The sequence below is a fragment of the Xiphophorus couchianus genome, chromosome 4, assembly GCF_001444195.1.
Source record: "Xiphophorus couchianus chromosome 4, X_couchianus-1.0, whole genome shotgun sequence".
Lineage (NCBI taxonomy): Eukaryota > Metazoa > Chordata > Actinopteri > Cyprinodontiformes > Poeciliidae > Xiphophorus > Xiphophorus couchianus.
Genome location: NC_040231.1, coordinates 36,008,535 through 36,030,682, shown reverse-complemented (window position 1 = coordinate 36,030,682; position 22,148 = coordinate 36,008,535). Strand labels below are relative to the sequence as shown.

The 22,148-nt window shown below is 39.2% G+C and overlaps 1 protein-coding gene across 6 annotated transcripts in view; it reads right to left on the bottom strand.

The window, feature by feature from the left end:
• cemip (cell migration inducing hyaluronidase 1) overlaps positions 1-22,148 on the bottom strand; it is a 241,455-nt gene that overhangs the window by 211,174 nt on the left and 8,133 nt on the right. For 5 of the 6 annotated variants that reach the window (XM_028015467.1, XM_028015468.1, XM_028015470.1 and 2 more), the window contains exons 2-5: positions 10,944-11,055; positions 10,359-10,496; positions 5,370-5,508; positions 1,211-1,447 (exon numbers count right to left, since the gene is read on the bottom strand). In XM_028015467.1, the coding sequence (XP_027871268.1) occupies positions 1,211-1,447; positions 5,370-5,508; positions 10,359-10,496; positions 10,944-11,025 (596 nt within the window). In that variant the 5' untranslated portion in view covers positions 11,026-11,055. The remainder of the gene's footprint in view (positions 1-1,210; positions 1,448-5,369; positions 5,509-10,358; positions 10,497-10,943; positions 11,056-22,148) is intronic. The other variant, XM_028015471.1, reaches the window with a different exon arrangement.

Here is a 22,148-nt window from a genome sequence, read left to right as displayed (position 1 = left end):
TCCCAGTGAGTGTTCTACAAAAGACATGCCTAGTCAACAGGCTACAGTGACCAGCATCAAAAAGAGCAGTTGAGTCCAGGCCAGTAAAACTAAGTGCTACTGGTTAGCTGTTTATTTTTATTCTGTATGAGAGGCATTTTAGGGAGGTAGAAATTGAAGACAAGTAATGTGTATATGGGTAGGACAGCATTGAAGCTCTGTGATTATGCATCATTTATCTAAATGTATGATAAAAGTGTGTAAATATACTGAACGATTGCTATTAACTTTTGAACTACATTAGCAATAATAAGTCTTTGACATGAGCACAGATGACTTGTCATGGTGATGAGCAAAATTGTGTCTATCTCCATATCACAAAAAAAAAGTTTTGTACATTAAACAGGAAATTGGTTTATAACAAGAAACAGACAATAGTAAACAACCATCCATTGTTGTAAAATTGTAATTCACTATTGACCTGGAGACTGGAAAAGAACACAAAAACTAAACATAAAAGGTCTCAGCTAAACAGTTGTTTCCTTTTGCTGCTCGTTTACATTAAATACAAAAAGGTATCCAAAGACACAAAATGTCCATGATTTTCAGCCATGGTGCTAAAAATACAACTTTCTCAAAGATTAAACTCTTTGTTAAAGTGTTATTCCTTTCAAGACAAAGTTTTAAATATGTTCCAACGAAAAATAGAACAATGTGCATTAGGATCCTGGGTTGTTTGATTTTGTTTGGGGTTTTGGTATTTGTTTCTATTTTCACTTCATTTCCTTCTTAGTGACTCCAGTTATATTTATTTCTTCTGTTTAGTCTTTTCTTAGTTAGTCTAGTTCATTTATGTTTCTTTGTCTAGTTATTTTTGTTAGATTAAATTCCTAGTCCCTCACTGGTTCTCTATGAATTCTTTTGTAGGTTTAATTGTTTTCAACATTTTTTAATATTCAATGTACATCTCCACTGTTCTGCATTTGGGTCCTCCATCAACCTTCAAACCCATCATGACAGTATGTGCCCTCCACTTAAAGTCAAATTATTAATATTGAATGACAAAAGAATTCAAACAAATATTTTTTGTTTAAGTGAAAGAGGGAAAGTTCAGGCTGCTAGTGATATATTTGTCCTCATAGCTCTTCATGACAAGCTCAAAATGCGCTTGAATGAACTTAAAACAACTCTTCACTGATTAAGACTTGAATGTAAATGAATGTAGCCTCACCTGTCACTATGCAGTACATCTCCAGTAGTAGGATCAATTACATGGAGAATGATGCCTCGGTTCCCCCAGCTTCTGTGGAAGAGGTAACTGTTTTGGTTGCTCTTTTCAGGATGGAGGGTCTTGTTGAGGAAAGTCCAAGCCAGCTTCTTTTCACCAAAAATCTCTAGTGTTCCACCTTGTCCCACACCAATATATTTCTTCCCAAAGTAGCTGTGTTCTTCATCGTCATCATCCAATCTAATTAGTTTGTAGAATGACATATAAATTAGTGAAATCCCTATTACATGGGTAAAAAAGTTTTCATATGTAGATCAAGCACAGAAATCACAAGGAGATCCATAACTCAATTAAATAAGAAGGAAGAGCTACATATATAATCCTCCTTCCAAATCTCAGATTTTCCATTTTTGATACTCTGGCTGGGTTGACATGATGACTTTCAGCTCACCCATCTTATTTGCGACATATTTGACATTTTAATTATTAAGACACAGTTCTCAGGATCTGAAATCAGAACCACCTCAAAAAAATGGGTTAAGACTGTACTAAACATATGTACTTTTGTGGTATTATAGATGCAGTGGCATCTATACAAATGTTACTGCATGGCTTTGATCCAGAGTGTGCGGATATCTCTAGAATGCAAGACCAGGATGGTGATTTTAGAGAAAGGCAGTTTGCCAGATATTACAGTAGGTGAAGGTCAAATCAACAGAAAAATCCTTGCCCATACCAATTCAGTGAACAGAAAATCCACCATGCTTGACAAATCCAGTCTTGGTTCTTTAGTCAACTTTCTCGCAGTGGGTAGAGGAGCCAGAAATTTTACTCAAGAGTAGAAATACTAAATACTCAGGTTACTCAAGTAAAAGTAAAAAACATATATGTTGACATAAAACTACTCACAAAAACTTTTCTTCAAAAATCAAATACCCATCTCTGGCTACATAAATCTTGAACACATTGGAATGAAATAAAATAGCATTTGTCCAATGCCTGCCTTATGGCTTGATAGGACCACCCACCCAAATGCCAGTTAATACCTGATTAGTAAAATGCAATAAAAATTTTTTGAAATGATCAATGCACACAAAAAAATTCACATTTATAAATAAAACACAAAGCTCAAGCGATTTAAATTTAAGAAATTAATATATTTTTTAAAAATAAATGTTTTCTATTCACATTTAGAAATGTGAATAGAAATTTCATTCTATTCACAAAGAATGTGAATAAATCTATTCACATTTCTGAGAAATGGAATGATTATTTACTGTTAAACAGCAAATAATCGGTTTAACAGTAAACAGATTATTTACTGTTAATCTGTTAACAGTAAATAAATCAAACCAGTCTTGGCTAATACTGCTATACATTGAAGTTGCTGGGTGGCTCAGTTGGTAGAGCGCATGCACCATGTGCAGAGGTTTTAGTTCTCAATGCAGTTGGGCTGTGCTCGAGTTCCAGTTTTGGGCAATATGCTCTATAGACATAATAAAGAGTAGACTGTCATGTTGGGCTCAAGTCTTTTGACCCACATACAAAACACAAACAGGAGACTAACAAATCAGATAAATAAATTTATTTTGAACAAAGATTAAATTGTGAAATGTGTGGTTCTTGTCCTGCAGGTGGGAAGCTGGGATTGTCAAAACAGTGAGGGTAGTTGGAGAGAACAGGTAAGTTGATGATAAACCGGACTGATCGGATTCTGAGAAATGGAATGATCTTACTTGGTTGGAAGATGAGTTTCCGCCAGGGGAAGAAGTACTGTGGTGTCATCAGCGACAATAAGCAAGAGCGGTCCATGAGGCCTCTATTCTTTATTATGTCTATGATTTGCTACGCGTTTTCCTCTTCTCTCTCCTTCCTATTTCCTGTCTACCACTTACTACTGAAGCCTCAAAAATCCAGACAAAAGCAAATCAATCAAATAGTCAATCAAAAGCACAATGTTCCACCAAATCAGTCTCAGCAAATTACTGAAGTATAAATAAATGTGATGGCTAGGTGGCTAAGTCTTCTGCATTATTGTCTCCTCTTTTCTTATCCTGAACCATTCTGTCTGACAGCCACCATGCACTACTGAAAACAAATACAATATTTTGAAAATATTAAATGAATCCTCATTGACGCAGTTAAGGATGTGTGTCTTCTCACTCATGTCTTTATTTTTGAGAGCTTATCCTTCATATGATGTGGAGGAATTTTTAAGGTCATTTGAAAGGCACAGGTGATAAGAGCAGGATGGCCTGGGTGTGTGGTGAGTCAACTTGGTCTCTAGGCAACCATGACAGCAGCAGGCAGCACCTATCCGTGGCGGGACAGGAAGTCTTGCAAAGGTCCTGCCACAACAATTTTGCTGGGTTTAGTATTTCTAGTGTTTTCTCATGGGACTTGCAACATCCTTGTACACATGTTGCAAGTCCCATGGGATATATCTTGGAATATGAATAAAATGGACCACCAGATCCACGTGGTATTGTGCCTTTGATGGTTTGACCGTCCATTTGTTGCCTATACTGCCTTGCATTGTATTAACTACATATTTCACTGTCCTAGAGCACACACTGGATTTGTTTTAATGGGATCCAGAGTTCATGCACCACCAATTCTTTACATGTGGGTGGCATGCATGCATGTCCAATGTTAACTGTCATGGACATCCTCTTAATAGTGAGTTTGATCTTCTTTCCCATGGCTGGCACTTCAGGATGCCTGAGATAAGGACCTAGTGTGGTTGGTGGTTTGTTTTTCATTTCAGTGCTGCCATTGCCGAGCATAATCTCCCTCGCTTAGACTGCAATTGACATAACAACACTTTTCAATCAGTATTCCAACCTCTAGGCTTAGCAAGTTTTCTATGGGAAACCTTGTAAAACCCCAAAGAGAGTAAAAAAAAAAAATTAAAAGATGGATCAATGCCTGGATGGACGAATTGTATGCTTAATGATTAAATCAAAAATGTATGCACAATGCTGGTTCCAAATCAATAAATCTGTGCTGTGGCTATGAGCACAGTTTCTTTTTAAAGCAGTAATTTCTTTGGCATGTGATATAAATTTTCATACACAGCCTGGTGTAATCAAAACATAGTTCAGGCATGTCCTATTAAGTAATTGCTCACCTAGTTTTTGTAACCTTATGGTACATCGTCATCATCATGTCTGGATGCTCTAGATCTAAAGCCCAGAAAAGATGTTTCAGATTATATTTGCTGCAGGTTCTACATGTTGTGCAGGCTAAAAATGTTTGAGTGCGACAAATTAGTGCAATATTTATGCAATAAAAACAAAACAAAAAACATCAAGGTTAAACTTAAATATTGTACCATGTTATTTAACAAGCAAAAAATAATTTCAACAGCTACCAGAGACCAGAAAACCATCATGTAGCCAAAGGGATATTGAAGATAAAATAAATAAAAAGAATCCCTCCACCCCCTCAAATTCCACCTTAGCGTTCCTCAGATTCTTAGGCTTTAATGTCAATTTATCTGGCTTCCTGCAACTGACTCCACATATGTGATGTATGGCCAGTTTGAAATATTTTGCCTATCGTCTTTGTCTCAACGTTGGCTCATAAGGCAAAAATGTCTCACTAAATGTCTCAGGTATTGCAGACAGTTTCACTGTTTTCATCATATAAGAGTTTGTTTTTCAAGGTTTTGCTCTTCTTCTCCACGGGACATAGACATCTTGTCTTGGCATCATGTCAATACCCAGAGTCAATACCCAGGCAGGACCACTTTTCAGGTTTTTGAGATACACATTTTATATTCTTGTTATTTTGGGAGCACATTGTAATTTAATGCAGAATAGTACCTTCTAATTCTCCAGTATCTGTAAGTGTGTGGTATTAACAGAAATAATGCCATGTATTTTGTGGATGGTGTAACAGTTTTTGTATATTTATGATGCTTGCTGAAAAACAATTTGTCTTGGGTTATGAATAAAATGGACAACCAGCTCAAAACAATCATTAAAACCATTTTGATTAAAGAAAGGAACTATTAATGGCTTCCTATATGTAAAAAAATAACTTGCAAATGTAACAGGTAAGATATTTCACAACATGCTGTATGGATTTATTAACATCTACTGTGTACTGCAATTATGTCAGGAATCAATGTTTTGAAACCAAATTTAACCAAATGTACCTTCCAAACAAGGAGATGGTGAGGTTGCCCTTATAGGGACAGTCTGCACTTCCAATGTGCAACTCCCCTTTGTCCCCAATCAGAATGTGCTTGGTCCGAAGCAGTATGGCCTGGCTGGTGTCCGCAATCACCAGCTTTCCTACAAGAGAGGGTGTGAAGAACAGTGGTTAAACCATCTAGCAGCTCTTTCAGGCAAGTGCTTTCATTCACTTTTTGTGTAGCTACTTTAGTTGCCCTATCCAGCACTACACACAACACAACTGCACCTCTTCTACTTGATAAGTAATCTAATCTCACCATTGTGAGATAAATCTAAACCTTCCAAATATGTTTAAAGCAATGTCAAATTTGTATTTTATACTTCTATGATATGCTATATCTAGTCAGATTAAATAAAAAAAAAATAAGGGACAAGCACAAATCTTTAAACCCTTCACATGGCACTGTGACTTTATTTGCCAGAAAAGATTCTACCCTCTAAACATGCTTTTGTGGTCAACACTGTGAATACTTTGTATCATACATCAGTGATTAAATTAGGTGAGAATGTCATGTTAAATAAAAAAACAAACAAACAATGATTTCAATCAGAACAACAATCTCATATTATGCAAACTGAAAACATTTTGCAGTTTACTTTGCAGTTTGATTATCAAATGAAGCTTAAAATCACAAAGAGAGCGACGCAAAACTGTAACCTACTCCAATTAAGAGGTATAATAATGTAGTCACATTCTAATGATGTTTCTCATCTCTGCTTCAGTATACAGTGCCTTCCACATTTATTGACATCACTGGTAAAGATGCATTTAAAGCCTTACAACACGTCTTTTGCAGTACCGTAGTCTCACATCCTATGAAACTGTTAATTTAAAAAAACACCCATTTAATACATCAAAAAAATAAAAATGTTACATTTTATTTTATTTTACTCCACTGTGGCACAGTTGCCTTGGAGCAAGAACGTTCTGGGTTCAAGTCCCAGCCCAGGGTCTTTCTGCATGGGGTTTTGTTTTCTTCCTGTGGATACATGGGTTCTTTCTGGGTAGTCCAGCTTCCTTCCACAGTGTAAAAAATGACTATTGTGCACTCACACACGCTTACCACTTTCAGTGTTTGCTGAAAAACAATTCAGCAAGCACTTGAAGTGCTAACAACAATTCAACAATTCAGACAACCATGTGGGCATGGTGCAGTGTGTGATGGCAGTCTGATCCTCGGTTGCAGAAGCTGGCTCTTGGGACGTGGAATGTCACCTCTCTGGTGGGGAAGGAGCCGGAGCTAGTGTGTGAGGTCAAGAGGTCCTGGCTAGAAATAGTCGGTCTCACCTCGATGCATGGCTCTGATTCTGGAACCAGTCTCCTTGAGAGGGGCTGGACATACTTCCACTCTGGACTTGCCCAAGGTGAGAGGCGTCGGGCAGGAGTGGGCATACTTGTTGCTCCCCATCTCGGTGCCTGGACATTGGGGTTTACCCCAGTGAACGAGAGGGTAGCCTCCCTCCACCTACAGGTGGGGGGACGGGTCCTGACTGTCGTTTGTGCTTACGGGCCAAACGACAGTTCAGATTACCCACCCTTTTTGCAGTCCTTAGAGGGGATACTGGAGAATGCTCCTCCTGGGGACTCCCTTGTTCTGCTGGGGGACTTCAACGCTCATGTGGGCAATGACAGTGAGACCTGGAGGGGCGTGGTTGGGAGGAATGGCCCCCCGATCTGAACTCGAGCGGCTTTCTGTTGTTGGACTTCTGTTCTCATCATGGATTGTCCATAACGAATACCATGTTCAAGCACAAGGGTGTCCATATGTGCACTTGGCACCAGGACACCCTAGGCCGCAGTTCGATGATCAACTTTGTCATCGTTAGGGTTAGAATTAACCCTAACACGTCCCGGGGGAGGTGGAGGACATGGAGTCTGAGTGGACCATGTTCCGTGCCTCCATTGTTGAGGCGTCCGATTGGAGCTGTTGCCGCAAGGTTGTCTGTGCCTGTCGAGGGGGCAACCCTAGAACCCGTTGGTGGACACCTTCGGTGAGGGATGCTGTCAGGCTGAAGAAGGAGTCCTATCGGGCCTTTTTGGCCTATGGGACTCTGGAAGCAGCTGATGGGTACCGGCGGGTGAAGCAGCATGCGGCTCGGGTGGTTGCTGACGCAAAAACTCAGGCGTGGGAGGAGTTTGGAGAGGCCATGGAGAAAGACGTCCGTACGGCTTCGAGGCAATTCTGGTCCACTAGCCGGCGTCTCGGGGTGCTGACCTCTACTCGGGACATTGCCCACCAACATGCCTTCCATTGAGGAAGCTAAGCCTGGGGACTCTGGGTTGGGCTGTCCAATCTCTGGGGACGAGGTTGCCGAGGTGGTTAAAAAGCTCCTTGGTGGCAGGGCCCCGGGAGTGGATGAGATCTGCCCGCAGTTCCTTAAGGCTCTGGATGTTGTAGGGTTGTCTTGGCTGACGCGACTCTGCAATATCACATGGACATCGGGGGCAGTTCCCCTAGAATGGCAGACTGGGGTGGTGGTCCCACTGTTCAAAAGGGGGGACCAGACGGTGTGCTCCAATTTATAGAGGGGTCACACTCATAAGCCTCCCTGGCAAGGTCTATTCGGGGGTCCTGGAGAGGAGGGTCCGTCGGATAGTCGAACCTTGGATTCAGGAAGAGCAGTGTGGTTTTCATCCTGGTCGTGGAACACTGGACCAGCTCTACACCCTCAGCAGGGTCCTGGAGGGTGCATGGGAGTTCGCCGAACCGGTCTACATGTGTTTTGGGGACTTGGAGAAGGCGTTCGACCGTGTCTCTCGGGGAGCCCTGTGGGAGGTTCTCCGGGAGTATGGGGTACCGGGCCCTTTGATATGGGCTGTCAGGTCCCTGTATGACTGGTGTCAGAGTCTCGTTTCCGGTGAGAGTTGGACTCCGCCAGGGCTACCCTTTGTCACCGATTCTGTTCATTACTTTTATGGAGAGAATTTCTAGGCGCAGCCAAGGTGTTGAGGGGATCCGTTTTGGTGGCCTTAGGATCTCATCTCTGCTTTTTGCGGACGATGTGGTCCTTTTGGCTTCATCAGGTCGTGATCTGCAGCTCTCGCTGGAGCGGTTCGCAGCCGAGTGTGAAGCGGCTGGGATGAGGATCAGTGCCTCCAAATCCGAAGCCATGGTCTTGAGCCAGAAAAGGGTAGAGTGCCTTCTCCGGGTCAGGGGGGGTTGTCCTGCCCCAAGTGGAGGAGTTAAAGTATCTCGGGATCTTGTTTCACAAATGGGGGAAGAAGGGAGCAGGAGATCAACAGGCGGATTGGTGCAGCGTCTGCCGTCAAGCGGGCACTGTACCGGTCCGTCGTGGTGAAGAGAGAGCTGAGCCAAAAAGCGAAGCTCTTGATTTACGGGTCGATCTACGTTCCCACCCTCATCTATGGTCATGAGCTGTGGGTCATGACCGAAAGAACGAGATCGCGGATACAAGTGGCCAAAATGGGTTTTCTCCGTAGGGTGTCTGGGCTCTTCCTTAGAGATAGGGTGAGAAGCTCAGTCATCTGGGAGGGACTCAGAGTAGAGCCGCTGCTCCTTCACATCGAGAGGAGTCAGTTGAGGTGGTTCAGGCATCTGGTCAGGATGCCTCCTGGACACCTCCCTGGTGAGGTGTTCAGGGCACGTCCCACCGGGAGGAGGCCCCGGGGAAGACCCAGGACACGCTGGAGGGACTATATCATATATAAAAATGACTTTTACATATAGTAATAAACATTTCCATATATTACCTCTGATGTCCACCGGATTCTCAGTTGCCATGTCAACTGTCTGGGATTCCCCTCTTTTCTTACGTCACCGCGCTTTCTGATTAGCTACCTGTCACATTCAACAGGCTGGGTTCTCACTCCCAATCAGGGGAAACCCCACAGGCTGCGATAATCGGGCCAAGACAATGTTGAATATGCCCGATTTTAGTTCGGGCATATTCAACACACCAGCATGTAACACACCACACACTGCAGGATGTTGTAAGATTGTAGTAAAAGGAAAATCAGGGCAAAGAGAAAAAAAAGGCTTTAGGAGGAACATCAACATGCAGAAGCATTATCTGACTCCCCCCTCCCCTCTCCCGGGCCGCAGCAAAATTGCCTTCCGAGTGGAACAACTGCCTTTACCAAGAAGGGTTTCTATCACATAGTCTGCTGATGAACCGTGTGACCCAATACCTATTCACCAATATGTTCATTCATCATCTGCTCCTACAGCATCTTCAGTTCTTAAATACAAGTATGGAGAAAATATTTTCAGTCAGATAGCTCCATAAATAATAAATAAATGTTAAAAACTGTGGTTTTTATTGATTTATTTCTTCATATAATAAATGGTCTATTTGTTGTTACTATTAATGGCAGTTTCATTAATAAAAAACAGTACATTAGTTATACATTAGAAAGGCAAAATGTTTTTGCATTCCTATGGTTCTAAGTCAATTTAGAAGAGCTTTTTTAGCTCTTTTAGTGGAGTCTTCTTGATTTTTCCGTTTGGTCATCATCATAGTCACAGTCTTGCCAGTCTAACATATCCTTTGACTTTAAAGCTCCATCGGAGTTATCTTGTACGTACTTTAATTTCTGCCTCAGTAATATAAAAAAAGAATAGACAGGCTTGTACACACGGTTTTACAAGCTTTGCTTGTATACAAAGATGCAAAGCATTATTTGTCTATGAAGATCTGAAAGTTTTAGGAATATTTCTCCCATCATTGGTCAAACTCATCAGTTGGTGATATGAATGTTTTGTCTAACTCTACCCATGTGCTATTCTGAACTACATCTGCATTGTTACATCCTTTTGAAAAGATGGAAATTCTTTCTGGAACCTGTGTGAAAAGTCTCAGTATCTATCTTTGTTTCCAACTTAATCTTGAGTTATGAGCTTTCAGGTTTATGAATTACCAGACAAAAACAAGTCAAATTTATTTCACTATAAGGAGTGAGGAAGCAAGGCTGGATTTATCTAGCATACCTCCGTTCAGTATCTCAATTGAGTGAACTGTAGCTGAAGTTGTAAGAAGGATTTTCTGTCCAAAACCAATTGTAACACGGTGGTCTTCACTATGTCCTGGCATCCATAGTCGAAGTCCCATCTCTTTATCTGGGCAAACTAGAGGAAAGAGAACAGAGCAACAATTTGGGTTCTAGAGATATATACTGGGATTATCACTGGGATTTGTCGCAATTCCTCACAGTGGATCTCAAAGTTTACACATTTCTGTTAAAATCCCAGGTCCTTGTGATGTAGAAAAATTACAGTCCTAATATTTTCAAAACTTTTCCACCTGCTAAAATCATGTAGAGACTAAGGCTAGGTAATAAATCATTTACAATATATGCCCTTGAAAATATATTGTACAACATTCTATTGGATACAGATAGGAAATATACCCAATAGAATGTTCACTAATTTCACTGAACACCAATCCAGAACTGCACATCATAGGGGATGTAAACAGAGGAAAGGCTGAGGGTGCTCAATTTCTCACTTCTAGTTAAGGTACAGGCGCGACATCAATTAACTCACTCAGTCTTTGATAAGCTAAGTTGTTCTTACCTGCTCCAATGCTGGAAACCTGCAGAGCAGCAAGAAGTGTAAACCATGTCCTAATGTCCCTTCTGCCTCCATCTTCTGCCATTTTGTCTGTGATTTAGAATATCGATGGAGCCTGCAACATTAAAAAGAGGAAAAGTAAGTAAAAGGCAGAGTTCTGAAGAATCATCTTGTAAGCAAATACAAAAGACGTTGAATGGTCTTTAAAAAAAAATTATTCTCTCTCTTTCCAGCTCCGTATGTCGGACCCCACCACAAGTTAAAACATTATTGTACAGTGTGAGGGATTTGCACAGACCAGCCAGAGAGACACTGAATGGTTTCCAAAAATATTCTTAATTTATTACAAAATGTCAAAAAATAGTTCAAAAATGATAAATTGGGTTCAAAACAAAGATCAACATAACAGACTGCAATTCAGGTAATAACACAAAAACTTAATTAGCAACCAAATACTGGTCAAAACAATACTATGTAATTTTTAAATTAAACAAATACCATTGGAACTGAACCAACTACCAAAAAAGAAGAAACACTAAAGAAAAAATCAAATTAAACTAAAGAAACAACCAAATTTCCCTTCCCCCGTGCAAACAAATGGATGACCCGCTGAGGAGGTCTGCCAGCCATATAAGGAAAAGCAATCAGCTGGAGCTCTTCTGTGTGACTCCAGCAGCAGCTCCAAAGGAAACAGGTAACTCAAAACAAGAAGAAATTAATCTGCTGCATATAACCAAAATATAGCAAACTGACAAAGTTAACTAAATGTGTGCACTGCAAATAGTTAGTCAAGCTAATGAAAATAATTTTAATCAAATATTATAAACTATTCACTACTTAATATTATAAACTAATTTTAAGAATAAACAGAAAACCAGCCATCATTCAATATCTCTGTGTGACAACAGGGACAGCTGTCACATACAGATACCTGACACTTAAGTACGGTACTACTTCAGAATTACCTGGCCAGAGCTGTTTTGATGGCAAATTCCATAACACAGAGAGATTGTTTTGGTTAAAAAGTTAGCTGCAGTCTTACCACTGCTTTTAGGGCATTAATGTTCAGCAAATGTCTTGCTGAATCCTGCAACATTTTAAATCCACTAATTTTAATAACAGATCTCTGGGAAGTACTAGGTGTTGGGTTGGAATTCTGCTCAAAGAAATAACAGCAACTCAACTTGAGCTCTATAAACACAGGCCAAATGGAGAGATATAAAAACCTGCTGCCTTTACTTGTATGAACTGTACCCATATTTGTTTGCATCAAGCAAACTGGAAAAAAGTTTTAAGATGTATGTATCGTCATACATTCATGGATATGAAGGCGAGTCTTACTTTAAAGTTCTTTAAACTTCGTGGCTAACATTAGCTTTAGCTTATGCTAATAGGCAATATTCTCGGACATTTTAATTATAAAATTGTGCTATTTAAATGTCTAAACATTTTTATTCTTTCTAACGGACAATGTTCTTATGTTATTTTGTATTCATTAAGTTTATTGCTTTAATGTGTGTTTTTTGTTGTTAGTGTCAAACAGAGACCAAGTAACGGGGGAGATTACGGTTCTGGCTTTTTGCTTCCGAAGCATGAGGAAGCACGAGAAGCCCCATAACTTAAAAGTAGGCCAGCATTGTTAATTTTTTAGAGTTCAGCAGAATGTTCAGGTTCAAATTTGTTATTTTGATAAACATATGGCCATGTTCCTCCTGCAGCCTCCATGTTATTTTGTTTTATTACTTTTGCGTGCTTCTTGTGAGAAGCTCAAATGGGATTGTGTTTACAGCCTCCTCCCATTTTTAATTATTATCTTTCTTCATCATAACATTAAAACAAGACCAGTTCCACATTGTTTTAATGTAGATTGTGGATCAGTTTGTAATTTTATGTCTGTAGAAACTGATCTTTAAAGTTTCACTTAGTAAACATGGGAAACATTTCTAAAAGATCAGAGTTAATCCCCAAATGTACAGTTGTAGTCTACAAATTTGAGTAATTTTCAAAAGTTCGTTAATTTCAGTAGTTTGATTCACTAAGTAAAATGTATTTTATAAGTTCATTTATTTTGCGAAACTGATTAAGCTTTTATTTCTGTTAATTATAATAATTTACAGAAACAATTTACAGCTGACAAAAGATGAGTGTATTACATCACATTAATATGGCAAACTGATAAATCTCATAAGCAGACCTCATCAAAAAGCATATTCTAATTTATTGATTATGACTGTTATTATTTCCTGTACTGTAAACACGAGTTCATTTGAGCACAGTATTTTTACATTTTTAAAGATGGCACTCCATTTTGTGCCAGCAGTTTGAAAGCAAAGTCTTAACAAAATGTGATGACTGAAAATAATCTCTCAACAGGAGTTCTGAGAGATGCAGTTCCGGTTATCATGGTGACATGCAGTAGTTCCTGTGTGACTGGTACTGCTTTGTGTAACCATATAGTGGCTCTGCTCTTCCAGACTGCCCACTTCTCCCAGCTCAGTGTCCCAGTCGTTCCTTTAGTTCACAGCTGTACTGAAACAGAACAGCAATGGCACAAACCCCGAACTGCTGTAGGTTTTAAAGCTATGCACATGCATGACATGTTTCATTAAAAATAGTTCAGTGAGATGTCTGTGATGCAGTAAAGCTTAGCAAGTAATTATGGGCTACGTTCATTGTATTTTTATAGTCATTATGTATAATGACTTTAACATAAAACTATTTTGTAGTTTTATTTAAAAATAAACAATTTTTATATAGAACTACTATATAAAAATATATGACTAAATTTTAAGTAGAACATTAAAATTTAAGTTGACCTATGAACACATGATGAAGACTGTTATAAACATTATGTCTCTGGTTCTCTATTTCAAAGGGTGTGAAACCTGGTCCACTGGAAAGATGGTGGTAGTAAAGCCTGTACAGGGCTGACTGTCTAAAGGAGGTTTAAGGTACATAATGTTCATAATATTTAATTTTCATGTTTTGCTGCCTTATATATTTTAGCCCCGAGTTAAATACATGTGTTTTTTTTCTTTTCTTTTTTTCTTACTTAATTAAAGGAGTACCCTCTTCAGGGGAATGACTGGGCCTCTTCCTGACCTGTCTGTGCTTTGAGTGGCAGAGGATTACAGCGATTTGGATCCACTGGAGAAGCCGCATGAGCATGAGTGTGGAGAAGCTGCTTGTGGATTTTGAATTTGGACTTGTGCAAAAAGGAAGTGTACTGTCCTATCAGCAACCCAAACTCTTAACCCGATGTACAGTTACATCACCATGCTCCACCTTCTCCTTCTATTCCACTTTGTACTCATCTGTCACCAACAGAGTGTGTCTGGGTTTGCACTGAAGAGGAACAGTTTCATTTGCAGAGTTTGCAGTTATCCTTTGATACAGCTCACAGAATTGAGTGATCAACACGAGACCAGAGCTATATTTACGAGTGGCACATGCTGCGACAATCGAGGGTAAGGGTTAGGGTAACCCCTAACCCTATAACCTCTTCAAGATTTAGGGAAGTGTGTCATGTGAGAGGTCACAGCACTGCTGAATCTCTTGCAGAGTGAATAGTCAGGGGTACCAAAGAAACTGCAGAAATGCGGAGAGGTTCTGACATGGAGTTTCAGGCAGCAAAAGAATACGCCAACCATTATAATGTGAATTATTCACCTTGTGCGCTAGTAATTCACCCTGAGGCCCCATGGTTTGGTGCCTCCCCTGATGGCCTCGTTTATTACCCCAAGGAAACACCATCATTTGGCTTGGTTGAAATAAAATGTCCAAATGTGAAAAGTTACATTGACTGCATGTACTTGCAGATGTCAGATGGAATTTTCAAATTAAAGAAAACTCATGCTTACTATTGGGCACAGGAGGATTTCTTTAGCGACTAGATTCAGACATGGAAGTTCAAAAAATAATCAGACAGAAATGTGACCACTTCTATTTCAACATTTACATGCAAAAGTACCTCTCAATGAGACGTGCAGCACATAACGTGTGACATTCTCATTCTGTGACAGTGGTATCCAAATGTGTGGCTACGCAGGCAAATTTTCCACCTGCATTCATTTGTTTTTGTCTTTTGATCATGGGCCACTCAAAATCATTCTGGGGCTGCACTTTGAGCATCAATGTTCATTGAGAGACTTTAAAAGTCCATCTGTGCCTTCTAATTTTTTTTTGGTTGATGTCATTGCATTCAAAGTCCTTGAAAGTTCTTGTAATTTTCATTTAGACATACCCTTTTTTTTTTAAAAAAAAAAGTAAGGTTTCAGTAAATACAAAAAATAAACAAATCTCAAGTTGCACTATTGTTATTACTATCAATTTAATTTTGCTTTAGCTTTGTTACCAAGTTTATATAAAAACAAGTGTACTAAGAAATGCTTATTTACAATCACATTTATTTATGAAATTTGATAACATGCAATCAGTACATAACAATAAACATACAAATACATTTGAGTGCTTCTGTGATAACTCATTCCTTTAACAAATATTATACACATCAGAAAAAAATTAACTTTTTTAGGTAATTTGATGGGGTAGATGCATAAGATTGACATGATACTGTCATAAACAGGACATAACACCTCTCATGAACATGAAAGAGTCTTTATGAATGTCAATGACTGTTGTCATGAAGTGCTACACTTTTAATGTAAAGTTACTCTAAAAGTTGCATTGAAAGGCCATTAAAAGTACCAACTGTGTATTATTTTGTAAATAATGACACTTTAATGCAAAGTTGGCACTTTTAGTGGGCTTTCAATGCAACTTTCAGAGAAACTGCATTAAAAGTGTCATTATTTACCGAATGACACTTCATGACAACAGTCATAAACATTCATAGACTCCTTCATGTTCATGACAGATGTTATGTCAGTCTTATGCACAGCCCGTCAAATAAAGTGTTACAAAATGTTTTAGTTGTTTCTCCAATTTATCATCTACTTGCTGATTTTGATGACTAACAGGCATTTGCTGAACTGCATTTGCCTTCAGGACAAGGGTTGGGAAACACCTAAAGTGAACTACACATTCGTTCACTTTATTTAGCCCTTAATTGATTAGCAGGCAAGCCACTGCAAAAAGTTCATTAATGGTGCCAACAATAGATAAAGGGATAATTGAATCAAAGAGTTTGTTTTCTTTAACTCTTCGGATTACCTGCTCAATGTGCACTCGCAGACGTGCGATTTTCTGTGTCTGGAGGACATTTTGAGCTGGCATATGCCTTTTTTTGCTGAGACAAGGTGGACAGTATACCTTGCACTTCACACACTCAGAGATGAGGAATCATTTATCTACCATTATGGCCATATCCTCAGTAAGAAGATTAACCAACCCTGACCTCATAAACAGCTCTTTGTCACTTATTGACCCCTCATAGAGTGAAGAAACAAAGGTCACTGCACCATGGGGAGCCATTCCGATCAGACCTTTCATTGTGCAGTCAGATTTGTATTTGGAGAACATCTCACTTTGGAGGAGAGGAGAAGCAGGAGTTTGACATTTGAGCTCAGTACAATCTACTATCACTTGAATATCAGGAAAATCTTTGAAGTCATCAGGGAGCTGAGCTCGGATGTCCTCTGTATCAGTCCAGATACATAGAGAACCCAAAAGAGTGTACAAATAGTTGGTCCATGAGCAAATAATGCGGTTTACAGTAGAAAGGTGAATATTAAACTGGTTTGCTAGGTCTCTTTCCTTAAGACCTGCAGCAAGGTACATCTGGAACACTAACAGCTCATCAATGTGTTGCAAGGGATACCTCTGACAAAAGAAAAAGAAAAGCAAAAATACATTCAAAATATATAAAGATCCACATTTATTTACTTATTTATTTCAAACAGGTCTTTATAAACAAAAGAAACCAGTAGAACAAGAGAAAATGTATATATACATAACCAAGAACAGAATAAGTAGCTTACCACTACTTTTCGGTTTGTTCATTTCTTCCTACTCATTTTCACTTATTTAACCCTTATCTCAGTTTAATAAAACATATTACATACCGACTCAAAAATTATCAGAAATTTGTGATATTAATATGCAAGCAGCACTTTCTGAAGATAACATAGTCCTGTCATGTTCCGTGTTTTTCTGTGTGTTTATTTCGAGTTTTCTGTGTCTCTGTGTCTCCGTTTTGTCCTGGTCTCCCCTCGATTACTCCCAGGTGTTTCTCGTTCCCTAATTACCCCGTGTGTATTTAGTGTCACCTGTGTCTCTGTCGGGTCCTTGTCTAATGTGCGCTGAGTCCTTTGTGTTGTCCTTCGTGATACCAGTTGATACCGACGTTGAGCCCTGGCTTCCGCTCAGTCGTGCTGCCTGTGTTTTTGGACTGTTTTGGATTTTTATGTTCATTAAATCATCATTATTCATCTACCTGGTTCCATCTGCGTCTGCCTCACCACCTCAACACCACCATTACATGACAAGTCCCGTATAATCTGTAGTAAAAAGTTCTTATTGTATATACAATGTGTACATCAGGAAGCTGCAGATCCAAACCGTATGTGCTGCTCTGACAGCAGTTACTGCTTCACCGCTTCCCTCAACAGCTCTTGGTCTCGATGAGCGAATCATTTTGTGGACAGAAGGTTCAATGAGCCCCCAAAATATCATGAAGTGACGATAACTTGCAAATCTGTTGGTACACAATGCAAAAGTGGATAAAGTAACCACAACTTTTACTATACTATACTATAAGAATAGAAATACTTTAAAAGGATGACCTCCAATAAATTAAATTAAAAAAGTTAAAAATCTTTTGAAACTACAGCAATAGATTGTAGTAATTCTTGTATTTTATATTATAAAAATGCAAAATACTTTCAGTAACATTACATACTTTTTATTTTCATGTGATATCCATATAGCGCAGCAGGTTCAGCAAATACAAATCACTTCTGAACAATGACACTTGTGACATAACAAGTGTGACTTTAACACAAAATGTATGTGTGTTTATTGTATTTTTGAGTTCAGACATATTTAATTAAGAAACCAGAGGTGAGGCGGGTAACCCAAATTTTAAAAAGACAAACGTTCGTTGCGGTGTACAAGCTTACCTTGTATAAAATCGGATGTCTTCATCAGACCATGCAAACCTTTGTAATCCAAAGGTAGAATGGATTTTCAGTTCTTCGATCTGGTTTGTTAGGGCTTTTATTTCTTCTTTTAATTTCTTGTTTTCATTTATTGCCATGTCCAGGCCAGCTGGTTCTGGGACAGAGAAATAATTGTGATCTGCAGAAGGGCATCACACAGGCGGATCAGTTGCGGCGCTGTCCGGCTCTGGTCTGCTCACTCGTTCCCATACATTGGCTCTTTCAGGCTGAACGCAGATGTTGTTCCATTGAAATAACACAGGGATGGCTCCTTTATTTACCGTTCTTCTCCCACCAGGAGTGGGAGAAGAAGCTGACAAAACTGATCCGGAGGGAAGTGAAGACTGCAAACTTTTCTATGCGATGTTAGCTTGAAGTTGTTGTGATGAATATTTACAAACCATCATCTTTTTAAGTCAGGATTGCTTGGAAATCCATAAAAACTTAAACGACCGTTATATTTGGAAGACACTGTGCACCATGGAACACAACAGTATTCAAGGTATTGCTTAAATTACTTTTGAAATACGAGTTTGTCTTTCCTTGCGGTCATGGTCACTCAAAGCGGAAAAGAATTAGCCGCATTTGCGCATGCGGATGTGACGTCAGTGCCGTAGGTGCAAAGAGCCCATAACCTTTAAACAAGGGAAGTTTGCCCACAAGGAACAGGGAATAACCATACCCACCAAACATCCCAAAACTATGCCAGTTGTGGAGGAATGGAAGGATGGTTAACGTTTGACAGTTTCTGTCAGACTGAAGTTGTTGGTACGATCCAGCAGCTTGCCGTCATCAGAATATGTGTGAAGAATGACCAACTTCATTGCATAGTGTTTCTGAGGGTCCTGGAAAGCACTATACAAATCTGACATCATTTCATTCCCTAACCCAAATCAGAGATGTAATAATTTCTCTAGAATATTTCCAAATTATGTAGAAATAGAAAAGGTCCTACCCATAATCAAAATGTGGCTAAACACAAGGAAACGTACAGACCTGTCTTCTATTTTTTATAAATTTTAAATTTGAAGTCATCCTGAAGTGCCCCCAGTTAAATTTAAATGGTCCAGACTCTCTAAATATGACTTAATAGCATATCATATGAAAACCGGTCTTCTTTTGAGTAAAATAAGTCTTCCTCTTCAATCTATTATGTGCTCAGATGTTAATTGCAGTGATATTTCTCACTGTTTAGATCTTCATACTATGTATGATAGCATTGTGGATGCTTTATATGAGAGTACAAGACCATACCTTACATGCAGAAAGGCTAATGACACCAGGCCAGGTTGGAATAAACATGTGTCAGGATACCATGCAGAAGCTAAACAGGCATATAAGATGTGGGTACAAGCAGGTAGACCAAGAGATGGGACTTTCCTAGATTATAAAACAATTCACCAGGGCAAAGTTTAAATATGCCATTCGATATATTTCCAAATGTGAGCAGAACATGAGAGCAGACTCCATGGCTGAAAAATTGCTTTGTAATAATGCCACTGGCTTTTGGAATGATGTCAGAGCCTTAAACAGGTTTGCTGCATTTCTCCCCAGTACCATAAAGGGCATATCTGGGACTTATAATATAGCAGATCTATGGAGACAGCACTGTTCTGCCTTATTTATCTGTGTAAAAAGTGAACCCTATCGACTGGAAAACATTGCTAAAAGTGATGCGGTTATAATAACCCCCAGTGAAGTCCAGCAGGCTATAGCGTACTTGTGTGAGAATAAGGCAACAGGCTCTGATAGCATTAGAGCAGAACATCTGAAATGTGCTAGCCAAAAAGTGGCTGTGCTGCTTGCAATGCATTTCTCTGGGTTTATGACCCATGGGCAGTTGCCTGATAATGAATCCTGCCTGATAATTACCCTTGTGCCGGTAATTAAGGACAAAACTAATAAGGTTGGTAGACTTAATAACTACAGACCAATAGCTTTAGCTAATGTGATATCTAAAGTATTAGAAAAAATTTTGCTTGGTCAGCTCAATCAGTTTATTAGTACAACAGATAATCAATTTGGTTTCAAAGCTATCGTGTCAATGATTGTAAGTTATTTGACCCTTATGTAAGCTGATGACCTGGCTGACCTCTGACCCAGCAGTGCTAGTTTTCAGCAGTTACTGAATATCTGCTCTAATTATGGGTTGAGATTATGTGCAGTATAACACTAAGAAAACTGTTGTACTAGTATGTAGGACTAAAGCAGACAAACAACTTTGTTTCCCTGATTTTTTTCTGTCAGGGCAAAAGTTAAATGTCTGTTCCAAAACTAAATATCTGGGTCACTATATCACAGACCAGCTCTGTGATGATGATGACATTTATCGGCAGTGTCACATGTTGTACATCCAGGCAAACATTCTGGGAAGGAAATTTTATATGTGCACTGATGAGGTAAAAATAAGCCTGTTTAAAACTTACTGTACACTAGGCCTGTCGCGATAAACGATAAATCAATTAATCGTATGATGAATTAAAACTATCGACGTCATTTTCATTATCGGCATTATCGTCTCTTCCGACTGTTTTCTCTTTCAGCTAATGACACTGAATGAAAAAGGGCTCAACTCCGGTGCTCTCCACTGACTCCTCCCTTCCTCATTTCCTTAGTGTAAAGCCCAGCGCACACTACACAATCTTAGAGCTGTCGGCCTATTTTCAAAACCTGACAGACCACACATTATTCGACAGAGATCCTAGGTATAACGGTTCGATCGGGTTCGTTCCTGCTGTGTGGTGTCCAACAATGGGCACAAAATAATGGCTACAAGTCCAGTGAACTAATTTTAAACCCAGGCATTAATCAATGCTTTACTACAATCTACCTGCAATGCATGTGGCTAGTGTCAGCGTAAAGTCCTGACTGAATGAAAATCATTAGAACCTATATACGTCACGTTAACGAAGAACAGCTGAAAAGCTACAGGGTTTATCAACTGCTATAGCAATTTCGCTCCAACTCCTCCCCTTGTCATTTCTATATTCTTTGCATGTTGAATAAACATTAATGTTGTTTCCACATATCATATCCGATGTCCGCTGGACTTCGGGTTGCGCCGTGTCAGCTGTTTGGGATTCCCCGACGTAATTTCCCCTCAGAAAGCGGAGGAGAATCCGCGCTTTCTGATTGGCTGCCTGTCACATTCAACAGGCTGCGTTAAGATCCTAGTGGGGAAAACCCCTGATTTAGATAGGAGCAGCAACGACGATCTACCATAACACACCACACAATCTTAGAAAGACCAGCGTTCTAAGATTGTTGTAAGGGGAAAAATAGGAGCAAAAAATCATGTAGTGTGAACTATTGCATCAGGTAGTGGATGTGCCCATCTTCTCTATTTAAATCTAATTATTACTGAAGGGCAACATAATATACAGACTTCATAATCTGCACTCTTTTGGTTGAATGCAGTATTTATTTCCACTTTGGCTTTATGTAGTTTTTATTCAAACACATTTTTTGTTAATGGAGACTGAGAATCCATTTTATTTTTGTTTTTGGTCGTTTTGTTTATTTTGTTTATCAGTTCCAGTGTTTAGTGTTCTTTTGAAAATAAAGTGTATCTATCTTTGGCAAGAAATCGCATGCATTATTACGTCATTTTCAGTGTAGAAAGGTCTTCAAACAATATTATCGTTTATCGCAATAATTTTTGAGACAATTAATCGTTCAGCAAAATTTGCTATCTTGACAGGCCTACTGTACACCCTTGTATACAGCTCCTTTGTGGTGTACATTTAAAAAAGCTAGCATGCAGAAGCTTAAGGTTGCTTATAGTGACTCGTTGAGAATTCTGCTTAAGAAACCCAGGCTTAGCAGTGTTTTGTAACGCACATGTCAGAACATTCCAGGCACTTGTGAGAAATCTGATATACAAGTTCATGTGTCGTTAGGCAGCTCATTGAACAGTCTTATTGTAATGTTGTCACTCTCTCAGTGCGCTAAGATACCAATCGGCTCTGTGGAAACATTGGTATGCAAGTCTTTTATAAGATTTTTTTAATTTTTTTTTTTTTAGTTTGTCTTGTTTTTTTTTTTCATATGTCGTGTTGTTGTGTATCATCTCTTTGTGGACCACGAGTCT